Genomic DNA, 14,554 nt, shown 5'->3' on the forward strand with positions numbered 1-14,554 from the left:
GTCTGTAAAACCTGTTTTTCCCCTCCTAGAAAGTTTTCTTAGGCTATTGTCCCACAGTTCATGTTTATTTTTATTTTCTAAAGCAGATGTTTCAGCAATTGTTAGACCTGTCAGATTGAATGCTTTGACATTTTGAAATATTCACACACCATGTAGTAATTACAGGTAAGTTTCAGGTGTCGATGACATGTGTGATAGCAGGGAAATCACTCAAGGGTGGAAACATTAGGAAAATGTAAATAACACTTTATGCTAATCCTGTAGCAAAGCCTCTAATCTCTGTGAAACTCCTGCTTAATAAACACCTGTTGAGTGAAGCGAGGCAATGTCTCTTCACATTATTCTGGAAAAACGAATGTTTTTAGAAAAATTTTAGAAAATCTTGTTGTAGAAGATTTCTGACTGAAGAGAAGCCTGAAGTTACTTTAAAGTTACTTTAACCCAGAGGTTCCCAAAGTGTGGGGCCCGCCCCCTAGGGGGGGCGCAGAGCCATTGCAGGGGGGGCGCGGTATGAAAAGAAAAAAAAGAAAAGAGCGCTTGGACTCTGTGGACAGGTTTTTGACGGGGCTCCCACACAAACGCAAAGCAGGAGATGAAGCATCAAATATGTTTCCAAACCAACTTCCTTCCAAGTCAAAGACTAGAAAATATGGTGAAGCATATCTTCCCTTTGGCTTCACCTGCACAAGTGCCAAGGTAGGTCTCCCCTGCAAAATTAGTTTCCCTGCGTCGGGAGCAGCGCTGGGCTCTCCAAATCACGGACAAACAGTATCCCACATTCTTGATTTTTAGTTCACAAACACTTCTTGTAATGACTAACTACTCCTGACATTTTGGACATGTTAGCTCTTTATGCAGTAAAGTTACAGTGGGATACAAATAATATCAGGCTGATCCTGCCGTAATTTGTTCCCCCGGTTCAAATCACGGACAAACATTATCCCACAGCTGTTTTTGTTTTTGAACCCATTTTGCACAGAGAGACATTTTTTGAAAAATGTATTGACAGCAATGTTGAATATTATTACACAGCGAACATTTTTCCTGTAAAACAAAGGGGGGCCTGGCAAAAAAAGTTTGGGAACCACTGCTTTAACCAACAACAGCCAGTGCAGTAAATACCCTCCATGGTCCCTCAGGGCAGTGGAGATGTTGAAAGAGCAGGCAGTGATTTTGCAACTTTGACTGCCAGATTTCCTCTGTGCATCCTCTTTAATACAGAGAGGGTGGGATACATTAGAGTGTGTGGTTCCACTGTGGCTCGATTTACCTGTCTGAACTGGTTTCCAGGCTTGGCTCCATTTGCTGCCAGCTGCTGTTTCTTTCTGTCTGGTGGCAGATTAATAATTATGTTTTCAAAACTTGGCAAGATTTCAGTTTTATCTGTGAAGGAATCTTAATGTTGGATAGGTGAAGATTCTGTAACTGAAAGCTCAGAGGTAATCAGCTTGGAGTAAAAACATGGTCTCTAAGCTGTTTGAACGCCAAGCTGACTTCAAACAGCTTAGTGTTGTTTACAAGCCAGATCTGTTTGCGACGATTAATGAAATTACCCACAAGTATCTGTGAAAGCGCTGGAGGGTCCTTTACGTCAGGAAGCTCTCAACATGACATTTTTCTTGGAAAAATTAGTGTTTTTTCTTTTTAAAGGCATGGTATGACCTGCTGTTATGTTCTCAGGCTATACAGGCTGTTACACCCTCGGCTCATCAATGAATGTTAATGGGCCGCAACACCCAAGCACCAAACAGGCCGCCTGGAATTATTTTTGCAATTTTGGCTGTGAAATTACAAAATACTTCTGATTTTTCAGAAGCCATTTAGAATTTCCTAAACATTCATCTCTATTTGGTCATTCTCTTCCCAACAAATAACAAATTTCCCACGTGTGGGACTAATAAAGGTTATCTTATCTTAACACATCAGGAATTGTCCTGCACACATTTCCTTGCCCATTGTGGTCTGCTCAACAGCACCCTCCCCATTCACGTCTGTCTCCACAAAAGCCGTTTAAAACAAGTAGGTCTCTGTAGTTTGTTTGTTTGTTGATTTGATTCGACTGCACTTCTTTTAAAGCAGTTTATCAGCACACAGTTGCCATCAAATGAAAGAAAAAAACTAAATAGTAAAACTTGTATTTTTACATCTTTTTCTGCTGATAAATACCAATTAATGACCATTAATACTACAAAGTAAATAAATGAAAGATGAACAATTAAATCACATTTTTCTGGTATTTTACAAACAAATTTCTTACAATTTAAGCACAAACAGTCATGCAAGCAGGTTTGTTTCATATACTACAGCAGCGTCTCTTCATCATGTGGCAAAAATACAGCTGAAATTACATTTCTTTTCCTTATATTAAGACATCTTGGGGATTAAATGCGTAGTTAAAATATTTTCACAGACAGAAGGGGAGTTCACTTATCATCATCAAAGTGAACTGTATATTTCCCACGATGTAAATTGAGTTTTATATTCCCGATATCCTGGGACTATCCATCCATCCATTTTCTTCCACTTAATGACTTCAATGCCATAAGGCGAGAAGCAGAATAGTGTTGGTATAATGTTTTCTTACCATGCATGTGAGTGCGTATGAGCATGTGTATGCGTCACCAGAACAGGTGGCTTTGCTTGTTCATGTGTGTCCCAACTCCATACATCAACATATGACAGTTTGTCACCATTTATTTAACGTAAAGGTTTGATTTATTTTAATTGTTTCTTTTATTGATTTTAGTCATCATGAATGATCAAAAGCTGTCTCGGGTCTTGGGGAGGAAGTTGTAACATTAGAAACAGTTTTGATTTAGTTATTATTTCCAGCTTACTCCGGGATGGGGCTGGATATCTGGTGTCCTACACTACCCATGTGATCCAAGTCTTCAAAGAATGAACTCTTATCCAAGAATTTCAAAATAACCTTTGGATATCAGTTGTGTGTTCACAGCAGTTCACCATACTGCTCCATAAATTTTCCTAATAGTCCCCGAACTGTCCCAGGTAGTACAACAATCATCATTATTGTTTGTTTTAGCTTTAGCGCTAAAGGTCTGATAAAGATCATCAATTTATGTGCACAGAACTGATGACCTTTAGTTTTGAATCTGATTGATTACATTTTATTAGACTGTGTAATTGTCCTAGAAGACTTTAGCGTGGAGCAGTAATTGGCCTCTATAGAGGTTTCGCAGATAGTCCAGCCTCTCGAGGATGGCACATCAATATATGGCATTGCCATAAGGTTTACTGTGTTTCCCAGCATGCTCTTAAAAGCATGGAGGAGATTCCAGGAGACAGGCAGTTACCCTATGAGATCTGGACAGGGACATGGAAGATCCATAACCCATCAACAGGACTGTTACCTGCTCCTCCATGCAAGACAGAACAAGATGAGCCATGCCAGAGCTACAAAATGACCTTCAGTTGGCCACTGGTGTGAATCTCTAACCAATCAGGAACAGACTTCATGAGGGTAGCCTGAGGTCCTCTAGTGGGTCCTATGCTCACTACCATGGAGCATGATTGGTATTTGCCATAGAATACCAGAATTGACACGTTCACCACTGGCACCCTGTGCTTTTGTCATTTAGGTTGTCTTTTGAGTTTCCTCATAGGTTACATTTAAGTCCTGGAGTTTTCTCTTTTTAAAGCCTCCCCTTTATTCCCTGTGTCCTGGTGTTAGTCTTAGGGTGTATTCCAATTGCCCATTTTGTTCAGAATGGTTCCAAACCAAGAGAAGTGACCTGGAAGTATCTGCGTGGCCACCACAATAAGAGCTGTTCTAATTTTCCAAACACAAAGGAAAGACTCTTGAGTGCTTCCTTTATTGCACAGGAAACACTGGAACCATCCTTTAAGAAAGGAGAGACTGTCATGCCATAATTCATTGCGGCGAACCATTCCACAGTCAACATCATAAAAAAAGTGGTGGAGATCATATAAATGTTAGCTGTAGCTGGATTTTCCATTTCATTATGAGCTTAACTGATCAAACTGTGTTTAAGGTTCTGTAAAATCAAAAAGAAAAGTTTGTTGAAATTAATTTTTACTTCAGGTCAGCTGGAAGCATAGGGAGGAGGGAAAGGGGAGCAAAGGAGTTGCACCGGATAACAAGAAAATATTCTGGAATTATAGGTTTACATGCTATGGGGCAGATTTAGTAAGAGGAGGACTAACAGAAACCTCTTCTATAAGGGCTGTGTAGTGTACTCACTTGGTGTACATTAAAAGTTGTTGGTGCACTTGTACTTTTTCATATTCTAGTAAGTTGCTTGATTGCTTTTGTTTGTTTAAACCACTGTTGTGCATCAGTTGCAGGGTGATCTACCACCAATGTGCTATAATTTCATGTCCCAGCCTGTTTACATCAGTAAAAGCCAAAATTCTGTCAGGAGAACACCTGAGTCTCAGAGTCAGACTGAGACTCAGCTTGTGCTTCAAGCAAAGAGAGGAGGCTGCTGAAGAATCAGTATGTTTTTGATATTATGGAAAACTTCTGACAGAAATTACTGGACACTGCACTCTCCTGGCACAGCAAAGTGTTCTGGGGACTGCAGTACAGGATTATCCAGATGAGACCTGCAGCTGACCTGTGCACTCAAGAGACGAGTGTTTACTGTCAGAGCACGAGCTGTTCCTGTGCCACGTGGGATGTACCAATGAGAGAGGGGCACTCCAACATCAATATTCTAATGCCACTGTCATTACGTCAGGTTGACATTTAATAAATAAGCTTAAATCATCTTCTAAGCAACACTTCTGAAAGGATGAGCACATCCATGCTAGTTTGTAACTGCCAGTCAAAACTATTTATCACTTTTCCCCCCTGTGACGTACATAGATTCTTTCTGAATCCATAAATATCACAGAAACAAATTTACTATGTAATTCACTATAGCAAATAGAATCAAGCATGATTTCTGTGCTATTTTATGAGTAAATTCATTAATTAGTTGTTGATTAAATAATGTGTCAACTGCATAAAATTGTAATACATTATGATTATTTATATATACAATATAGCAATAATATCTCTATGGCTTGGTTAGTGGATGTCACTACCTTTTGGGAACTATTGCGAGGCTCCATTGCTGTAAAAAAAATATGGTCTGTTGGAGTGAATGAAGATGACTTTCTCATTTTTGTCACACTGCATTGAGTTGAAGAACTGTCCTGGACAGTGTGCAGATTTATGAAGTTTTGTACTGCAAATGTGGCGTCTGAAACAGCACTCATACTGCTATTCCAGAAGCCACATTTTTCCAAAGAACCTGGCTGCTGTACCCCCATTCCCAGAAAAGCTACTCAATGTTTCCAAACACTTGGAGCCGTATGACTTTGCCCATTTCTAGACTTATACACATATTGCTTTGATGTCAGTTGTATGTAGACTACTATGAAAACTCAGTGATGGTCAGGGATTAATTACGTTTCTCTGATAGCACTTCATTGTAATTTTGACGCTCCCTTCTATCCTCTGCATTTACTGGGTCAATCATTAACTGTGATTATGTGCTGCTCTGCCACAGAGCTGTCACTGAAGTCTGACCAGGTACTCTTTGTCCAAGGCAAATGTTCCAACCCTGAGCCTTTGGTGTAGGTATTTTATAATGACTTCATGAAAAGAGAACTGGCAGAGCTCCCTTTTCCACTTTATTCAGTCCTCCAGTAGTCACAAAAACACTGTCCTTAAAATGCCTGGGAAACAGATCTTTTTGTAGGACTAAAGTTGACCCTGCAGATTTTGATTAGTGACTGTGCTTTAACTGTGGTATCAACAGGAAACGGAATTACACGAACAGGAATCATTGCGAGAGGAACTGGTACACAACAATGTCATGCCGGTTTTCCTACAGGCCTACAGAGGACCCATATGTGCAACGCCATCCCCGAACTGCTGTGTTAAGTGTTGTTGCGCGCTCACAGACAGGACAGAGCGCGCAGCGGCGCACTGAAAAGATGCCAAAGCGCAAGTGCATCTTTTCAGACAAACTGCAAAAGAAATTTCCCTCGTACCATCCCGGTGTGAATAAATGGGAGGCGTAGTGCACTGTGTGCAGAGCTGGCACAGATGTTTGTGTGTCTAACAAAGGTACCGGAGATCTTGTTGCTTACATGGACACAGAAAAACATAAAAAGGCTGTGCGAGGTGAAAACACCTGGGAAAAACGAGGATGCTGTTGTATCTGCAGCAGAAGGTGCACTGGCATTTCATACTATGAAGCATCCCAATAGCTACAGATGCATGGATTGCACTAGTGTGTTGCTAAAAATAATAATAATAATAAGAAGAAGAAAAACTCAAAAATCAAAAGCATTTCCAGACTTTAACACAGCTAAAAAGTTCAGCAGTGCCCGCACCAAGACTGAAGCGATTGTCAATGGTGTGATAGTGCTACATTCAGTGGAAATTACTCATGAAGCTCTTAATGAAATCCAGTACTGTGGCATTTCTCAGACTTAAGTAACCATGGAACAGAGAAAATATTTCTGATCATACTTTGTCTGGAAGAATGGTAGTGTGCTGTAGCGTTTGACCTGTTATGCATACGCTGGACACAAGTGTGATGACAGCAGAACTTTTATTTACAACTGCGGTTTTCGTTGTGCACTGGGACACAGACACTCCCGCTCTCTGCTGTCACATCCGCTCTCCTCCTCCGACTGTCACTGTGAACATATAAAGAGTCACAATCACCTTCAGATCCCAGCACAGCTGTTCACCCCGCCCCTGCGCTGCCCCAGGAGCTCACTGCGTCACCCCTCCTCTGCAGCTGGCCAGAGACCACACCCACGCCACACGTGGAAACAAAATTAATTGAGGCTAGAAACGCCAAATGAGACAGCAGAAACCATTGCACAATACCTCACTGGTAATTTTTCTTATACAGATGAGGGATTATTTCTCTAACATTATCTAATTCCAGACGTTTTTACGTTTGTTTGGTTTTTTTGCACTTGTTGACTTAGCTTATATGACATTTTTTATTTCACCATTCATTAACCGCACAGATAAGGCATCTTTTAAATATGTTAAAATTATATGTTAAAACAAACAGTATTATTAAAATTCTTCATGACTGGGCCAAGTGTCCTCTTTTTTGGAAATCAAAATGTGGTCACCCTACTATTATCCATACACACACAATAGCAGCCCCTCTGGCTCAGTTTTTGCATTTGCGCTTGCTCGCAATGTGTTGCTTGCGCTCTCAACATTTCTGCCCGTGCGTATGGGCTCAAATTGTGGTCATAAATATTTTGTACTTGTAAATCAGGATTTGTATGTGTAAAAAGAATTTGTGTGTGTGTAAAAAAAAGATTTGTGTGTGGACTTAGCCAAAAAATACGTGTGAAACAAATACGAATTTTGACTCCAAAAACATTAGAGCACTTATGCAAATATGTGATGTCTTGATGAATCGAGCAGATATTTGAAGTTTACACAGCACCATTCTCGCATGAAAATATCTTAAAAGTTTATTTTGTGACCCAGAAAGAGTAAAATTTCAAACTCCACCACTCTGTGTTCCTCCGCCACTGCCTCGTTTGAGTTTTGGACGAAATGGATTCTGGGATATTGCATTTCGTCATTTCGAGCTGATTGGAGACCAAAACAGCCAATCAGATTTTTTTGCATCCAAGTCTGTGATTGGCTGGTTTTGTGGCACAAATATAACGGTGTACAGAAAGAGTTGAGCATGCATGGGCAGAAATGTTGAGAGCGCAAGTAACACATTGCGAGCAAGCGCAAATGCAAAAACTGAAATGCATTTTTTGCACGCAGCAACGAATTTTGTTCACTCAAATTTAGCTTTTCTTCGCTCAAAATAAATTTCTCCTCAAAATGCAACTCTTGCACCTGCAATTTTTTTTTACGTGCGCTCAGAATAGTGGCACAAAAATAACGCCATAATGTTTGGGTGTTTGCTAACAATAGTGCAGAGATGCTTAAACCAAAAGTAGCCACCCCAGAAGTACTCCACCACATGTTTGCATTCCAGAGACTTACAGAAGCTACTGTGTGCAGAGAGTGTATAAGTAATAGCTAGAATATTTGGAATAAATTAGCATGTTTATGCGTGTTTACATGTGTTAGAGCCCTGACTTTAGTTAGGCTTAAGGTGAGGAGGAAGATGATGAGGTTTAAATAAAGGAGGAGAGATGGAAAAAATATACATGTACAGGGCCGTGCAAGGACGTTTAAAGGGGCGGGTGCTCAAAGTTAAAAAGGGGCACATTGAACCAGGCTGAATAACAACAAAACACATTCATCAAGAATCTAATATGGGATCGCATCATACTATATCACTGTTGTGAGGTGGCGACAGGGCAAAGCAAACGTAGCCTATGTTTTACCTGATGGGTACAATGTTGCTGTTGAGGGGTTTCTGCTGCTCCTGCTGCTGATAGTGCTGGAGGGCAGGGCTGTGTTGATCTGAGACTGTAGACATTAAAAAGTCCATAGGAGAGATTGTAGCTGATTAAACAAGTTTTATGAGATAATAACACAATGCAAAGATAAGTGACAGCGCTTGGAACCATAAGGCAACAAAAAACTGTGAGAAATAAACTAGACCCTGCCTGTGAATCACTCTTTGCCTCCCTTCCTTCTATTTCCTCATCTCATCTATCACGCTCAACTTGCTGTCCATCTGAGAACAAGGCACAACTTGCTATTGCAATAAACTATTATTTAATTATCCACACCTAACAACTCTTACACTTAATCTATCATAAAATGATGACGGAAAAATGTTATAGAAGCAAAACATTCCTGGAATAACTCTCCAACAACTGGTACATGTGTTAATGTTACCTGTGCTCTTTGTAATCCAGCTGCTGAGGGATCCACTGCCTTTAGTATCCTCACACAGCTATTTCTGTCACTTATTCCTCATGTCCTTACCAGGCATGTCTGGACAATGTTATATAATGAGTAATAATTTAAAAAAATCTATACACATAAAACACACACAAGCAAGTACATACAGTGACATTTTCGACCTTCTTCAGAATACTGTATATACTATGGCCACAAGTTTCCATCATGGTGCTGATCCAGAATCCTTCCCTTATTATTTATTACTAGAGCTACAATAATAAAGCAATGAGAAAAAAGTAATAAAAGTGAAATAATGTATTTATGATGATTCCATTTGTTTCACTATCCACTCTGTGCAGGGAGCAAGCTTATTAGATTTTTAAACAGTAGAGATACAATAATTTTGCTGTAAAATAAGCATTTTGTCATATTTAAAATATAAATCTAATCTAATATATTTCTTAATTTATGTTCTTTAAAATACAGTGTGGTTTTTAAATATCACAATTTTAATCATGCATAATTATGTGGACATGCATATTACATCGTTTTTAGTGAATGTGGTCTATAACTTGTCACTGAAATACTATTTCTGCTTCAGACTTGGCAGATGACAATCAGAAGGGTCATATGTCAAATATTACATCTCAAACAGTTCCTTAGAACTGCTGGATAACGTTTAAAGGAACATTAACATTGATAATATGCCATTTTCAGCCTGCCAAAAAGTGATTGTGGACTATATCTTGTCACTGAAACAATGTTTCTGCTTCAAACTTGGTGGTTGTCATTCAGAAGGGTCCTATGTGACATATTATATCTCAAACAGTCCATTACAACTGCTGAAAAACCTTTAAAATAACATTAATACCGATAATATGTCATTTTCAACCTGCCAAAAAGTGATTGTGGCCTATATCTTGTCACTGAAACAATATTTCTGCATCAAACTTGTTGGGTATCATCCAAAAAGGTTATATGTGACACATTATATCTCAAACAGTCTCTAAGGACTGTTGAATAACTTTTAAAGGACCATTACAGTTTTTCTCGATTGCTTAAACACTATAACCAGGCCTCTAAACTAAAATTTCAAAACCATAAACGCTATTGGTCAAAAAGCTCACCCATTTCCCTGAACTATAAACACTATTCCCTGCTTTGACACATGACTCAAATTTGGTGAACTGGTACTGCAAAACTCTACACACAAATCCCTACATTTTACAGTGCTTACACCATGTAGTCATGTAGAAAGCACTAGCATGCAACAATGTTAACTTAAGTCAGCATAGCTTGAGCCCAATTAGCACACAATTAACCAGGTGGAAACACTAGGAGTCAAAATTTAGCACACACCAATCAGAACCTGCGATGGATAGATAAAAGGGCCAAAGTCAGCTCATTCAGGTTTGAAACAATGGATCCAAAGAGATGCAAAGGAAGAGGACGTGGTGGAGAAAGAGGACGTGGTGAAAGAGGAGGACGTGGTGGAGAAAGAGGACGTGGTGAAGGAGGAGGACGTGGTGGAGAAAGAGGACGTGGTGAAGGAGGAGGACGTGGTGGAGAAAGAGGACGTGGTGAAAGAGGAGGACGTGGTGGAGAAAGAGGACGTGGTGGAGAAAGAGGACATGGTGAAAGAGGAGGACGTGGTGGAGAAAGAGGACGTGGTGAAGGAGGAGGACGTGGTGAAGGAGGAGGACGTGGTGGAAGAGGAGGAGGAGGTGGTGAAGGAGGTGGAGGTGGAGAACGACGGCGACAAGGAAGGGGAAGAGCAAGGGCACGAAGACAGTCAGTCTCGGATGAAATTCGAGCCACTTTAGTTGACCATGTCCTTGTCCATGGGATGACTATGAGGGAGGCTGGGCAACGAGTACAACCAAATTTGAGTCGCTTCACTGTTGCCTCCATCATCAGAACCTTCAGGGAGGAAAACAGGTAGGTGTACTTGCAGTAAGACTGCTTTGTACAGTAACGTTTAAGTTACTGAATTTATGTGTCTTGAGTTTCAGTATGTTTCCATTATTTTCCTGTAAAATGAATGTGTGACAGTTACAGTAATGAGTGCTTCTATTTTTGTAGGACACAGAGACGACCACCTGGTGGAGGCAGGTTAAGGCTTTTGTCGGAGGAGCAAGAGAGGGAACTTGTAAACATGGTAATTGCAAATAATGTAATCCGCCTGCAAAAGATTCAAAGGAGAGTGATTGAGGATGATCATCTTTTTCGAGGCATAAATGCCATCAGCCTCTCCACAATTGACCGCATCCTCCGAAAGAATCAATTCCGGATGAAACAGGCATACCGAGTCCCTTTCGAACGAAACTCTGACAGAGTGAAAAACCAACGTGTGGAATATGTTCAGGTATGAGTTTTGATACTGTATAAGGTATTGTGTACCATCACAGCATGGCAGTTTATGCTGCCATCTCAGCACTCTTGAACTTTGGTTCAGGGTACCGATTGACTCTACTGTGTTATGTGTTTTGCAGAGAATCTTTGAGATTGAAGGACGGCCTGTTCCCCATGAAATGATCTTTGTGGATGAGGCAGGTTTTAACCTGACCAAAAGAAGGAAAAGGGGGAGGAACATAATTGGCCATCGGGCTATTGTAAATGTCCCTGGTCAGCGTGGGGGGAATGTCACTATGTGCGCAGCCATCAGCCAACGAGGGGTACTCCACCGCCATGCCGTACTAGGACCCTATAACACTATGCTTCTCCTTGCTTTTCTTGATGGTTTAAGACAACATATGTTCCAGCTGGACTACAGGGAACCAGCACAGCCAGAGCAGCCTCACTACGTTGTTGTGTGGGATAACGTCAGCTTCCATCGCGCTGCTCTGGTTCGTGACTGGTTTACCAATAACCCAAGGTTTTCTAATATCTTTCTGCCTGCATACTCCCCCTTTCTAAACCCGATAGAGGAGTTATTTTCGGCATGGCGGTGGAAAGTGTATGACCGAGAACCTTATGTCCGTGTTCACCTCCTTCAGGCCATGGAAGAGGCCTGCCTAGACATATCAGTAGATGCATGCCAGGGGTGGATCAGGCATGCAAGAGGATTTTACCCCCGCTGCCTGGCTGGGGCCAATATAGCCTGTGATGTGGATGAGATTCTCTGGCCTGACCCAGACCAAAGACAAGATGCTGTGGTGGGATAATGTTTCTGGTGTGTGTTGTACTGTATAGTACATGAATGACAATGTGCCACTGTACATACATTGGTTGCGTCTTTTGTGTTTATCATGTGACAAGGGTTTTGAAGGGGAGAACCATAAGCAACCTAATTGTTTTGGAACTATTGTTTTGAATTAATTGTACCAGTGTGCAAAACTCTGTTGTAGTGTGTGTGTTTTTGAGGGCTTGTGTTTGATGTCTGAGGGCAAAGTTCGGTTTTTCAGCAGGGGTGAATAGTTTTGGGTGTAGAGCTTCATTTTGACCTGGAAATAGGATGTTTGGGGAATTGAGTGAGATGTTATGGATTTGTGTTTACTGTTGTGCGGATATGAGGCGTAGTTTCAAGAAATGTGTTTTAGCAATCGAGAAAAACTGTAATACCCATAATATGCCATTTTCGACCTGCCAAAAAGTGATTGTGGACTATAACTTGTCAATGAAATACTATTTCTGCTTCAAACTTGGTGGATGTCATTCAGAAGGGTCATATGTCAAATATTACATCTCAAACAGTCCCTCAGAACTGCTGAATAACCTTTAAGAGAACAATAAAACTGATAAAATGCCATTTTCAGCCTGCCAAAAAGTGATTGCCGCTCGTAACCAGCGCGCTTTGCCGTCAAGGGCGATCATTGGTTAATGGTCATGTGACTGATGCAAGCCAGATCCTTTTATTTAGTAAAAATGTGATTAATAGTAAAATATTATTGTTGAGGGGCACAGACAGGACTCCGCATGCACACACACATTTTAAAAAAAGAAAAAAACATTTTTTAACTTTTTTAACATACTGTATATGTGACACAAATATAAAAGTGATGTCTATCTATCTCAGCCAATGTACTCAAGACGTCAGGGCAATATGGCAGCTTCCAAAATGTAATGTGATTACAATCAATAGATATTTATAATATACATCTATGAATACAATATTATTTTTTCTATTAGTAAATAAAATTATTTAGTGGTTCACCTGGATTGAATTGTAAGTGGGAGCCAAAAGAAGGACGGAGGCAGATGTTCCACAGCAGGGCTGGACTGGCCATCGGGCGTACCGGGCATGATTTTTCGCTTTTATGGGCCAATGGGGTTTTATTTCTTTTCTTTTTTTAACGGTATAAATGAATGGTGGTGGACTGGCCATTTGGTCATGATCGACTCTGGGCTGGACCAATTACAGCCAAGGAGGTCGAACTTTAACGTTTAGGTGAAAAGGAACGCGATTTGTCCCGTACTACTTCAGCTAGAAAGCTGCTAATTCAATCATGAAACTGATGAATGATCAGCTGATCGGCTTTTCTCTCTGCGGAAGAAAGAGGAAACCAGTCACGTTAACCAACAGCAGCACGTTTAAGCTTGATCAGCTGTTGTTAGAATTTATTTAATATTACTTTCTAGTATCAGCTGATGTTTGCTGGAGCCACAGCTGTAAAAGCTGCTCGTCATGATGGTTTGGTTATCTGGTGAGAGGGAAACATGAAGATGAAATCAGGAGATGTCCTTACTGAATCATCAGAGCTGAACAGGTGATGGAGAAACAGGTTTACCTTTTAGGTGACATGAATGAGTTGAAGGGAAGTTATGAACTGTTTCTGAGAGACAAATAACACCAGGATCCTTTTCTATGTAGCTGACAGCTGGTAACTGTGCAGGGGCGGGTCTAGCAAAGTGTTGCCAGGGGGCCAGGTAGGGCATTAACAGGGAAAGGGGGGCACAAAGAAATACTTTTTTTTCTTATTCTTATTTAAAATATCTAGCTTTTAATAAATAATTATATGAATCTTACAACCAAAGTTTTTATCTGATGTAAAATGTATAGAAATCCATTATTGTATTCAGTAAATATTAAGTCTAGTATATACCCTAGTAAGTTATAGTATTCTTTCCTTTGGGAAGGTACCATCTGTGCAGTCTGCAATTCTGTTGAAGAAAGATGTTGAATCTATTTAATTGCTGGAGAAAAATAATAGATTTCTGTGCGTTTGTTTTATACGTGCATTAAATTAAAATCGGTTTTGTCAATTAAGCATCTTGAGGCAGAGGATGGGGGAGTGGTTCCCTATTTTTCTTTTCTTTTCTTTTTTTTCTGGGAGTTGACAACCCTATTAGTTAGGTATATGTAATTATAAATTAGGTTGTTTTATATTTTTGCTAAGTATTGTTTAGAATACCAGAACAGGGAGGATGGTGTAGGTTTAAGTTTATTATAAAGGTTTTATGGCTTTTCCTACAATACCATGGTGGGCCGGTCACTAGTCAAAATGCCCCGGCTGATTTTTTGTCCCAGTCCAGTCCTCTTTCAAAGACAGCGTGTAGTGGTACAGGCCCCGTACAGAGAGAGGAAGGGAGCCGGATTTAAATGCAAGCGTGTCAGGAAAAAGTGAAGAAATGAACCAAAACATAAACTGAGCAGGACAAGAGGTTTCAAACTTTCCAGGCCTCAAACCACATGTGCATTCTTCCTAGTAGTAAATCTATAAAAGTAAGGCTTTTATGAAAACACTGAATAAATTTTCAGGGTTTAAAACTTTTAATCGTGGTTTT

The 14,554-nt window shown here is 40.3% G+C and overlaps 1 protein-coding gene across 1 annotated transcript; it reads left to right on the plus strand.

Moving 5' to 3' along the window:
* The first annotated feature begins 10,536 nt into the window (after nt 1–10,536).
* On the plus strand, nt 10,537–12,388 carry LOC109202012 (uncharacterized). Its single transcript, XM_019358248.2, has 3 exons — nt 10,537–10,768; nt 10,913–11,195; nt 11,323–12,388. The coding sequence occupies exons 1-3, from the start codon at nt 10,677–10,679 to the stop codon at nt 11,992–11,994; spliced, it is 1,047 nt and encodes a 348-aa protein (XP_019213793.1). The 5' UTR covers nt 10,537–10,676; the 3' UTR covers nt 11,995–12,388.
* The last annotated feature ends 2,166 nt before the right edge of the window (nt 12,389–14,554 follow it).

The sequence above is a fragment of the Oreochromis niloticus genome, linkage group LG4 (genome assembly GCF_001858045.2).
Source record: "Oreochromis niloticus isolate F11D_XX linkage group LG4, O_niloticus_UMD_NMBU, whole genome shotgun sequence".
Taxonomy (NCBI): Eukaryota; Metazoa; Chordata; class Actinopteri; order Cichliformes; family Cichlidae; genus Oreochromis; species Oreochromis niloticus.

What these genes read in the sequence shown, in the direction of transcription:
- LOC109202012 (XM_019358248.2), top strand. Translation starts at nt 10,677, where the DNA reads ATGACTATGAGGGAGGCTGGGCAACGAGTACAACCAAATTTGAGTCGC. An exon ending in ACCTTCAGGGAGGAAAACAG is followed by an intron (nt 10,769 to 10,912) that starts GTAGGTGTACTT and finishes CTATTTTTGTAG; the next exon opens with GACACAGAGACGACCACCTG. An exon ending in AACGTGTGGAATATGTTCAG is followed by an intron (nt 11,196 to 11,322) that starts GTATGAGTTTTG and finishes TGTGTTTTGCAG; the next exon opens with AGAATCTTTGAGATTGAAGG.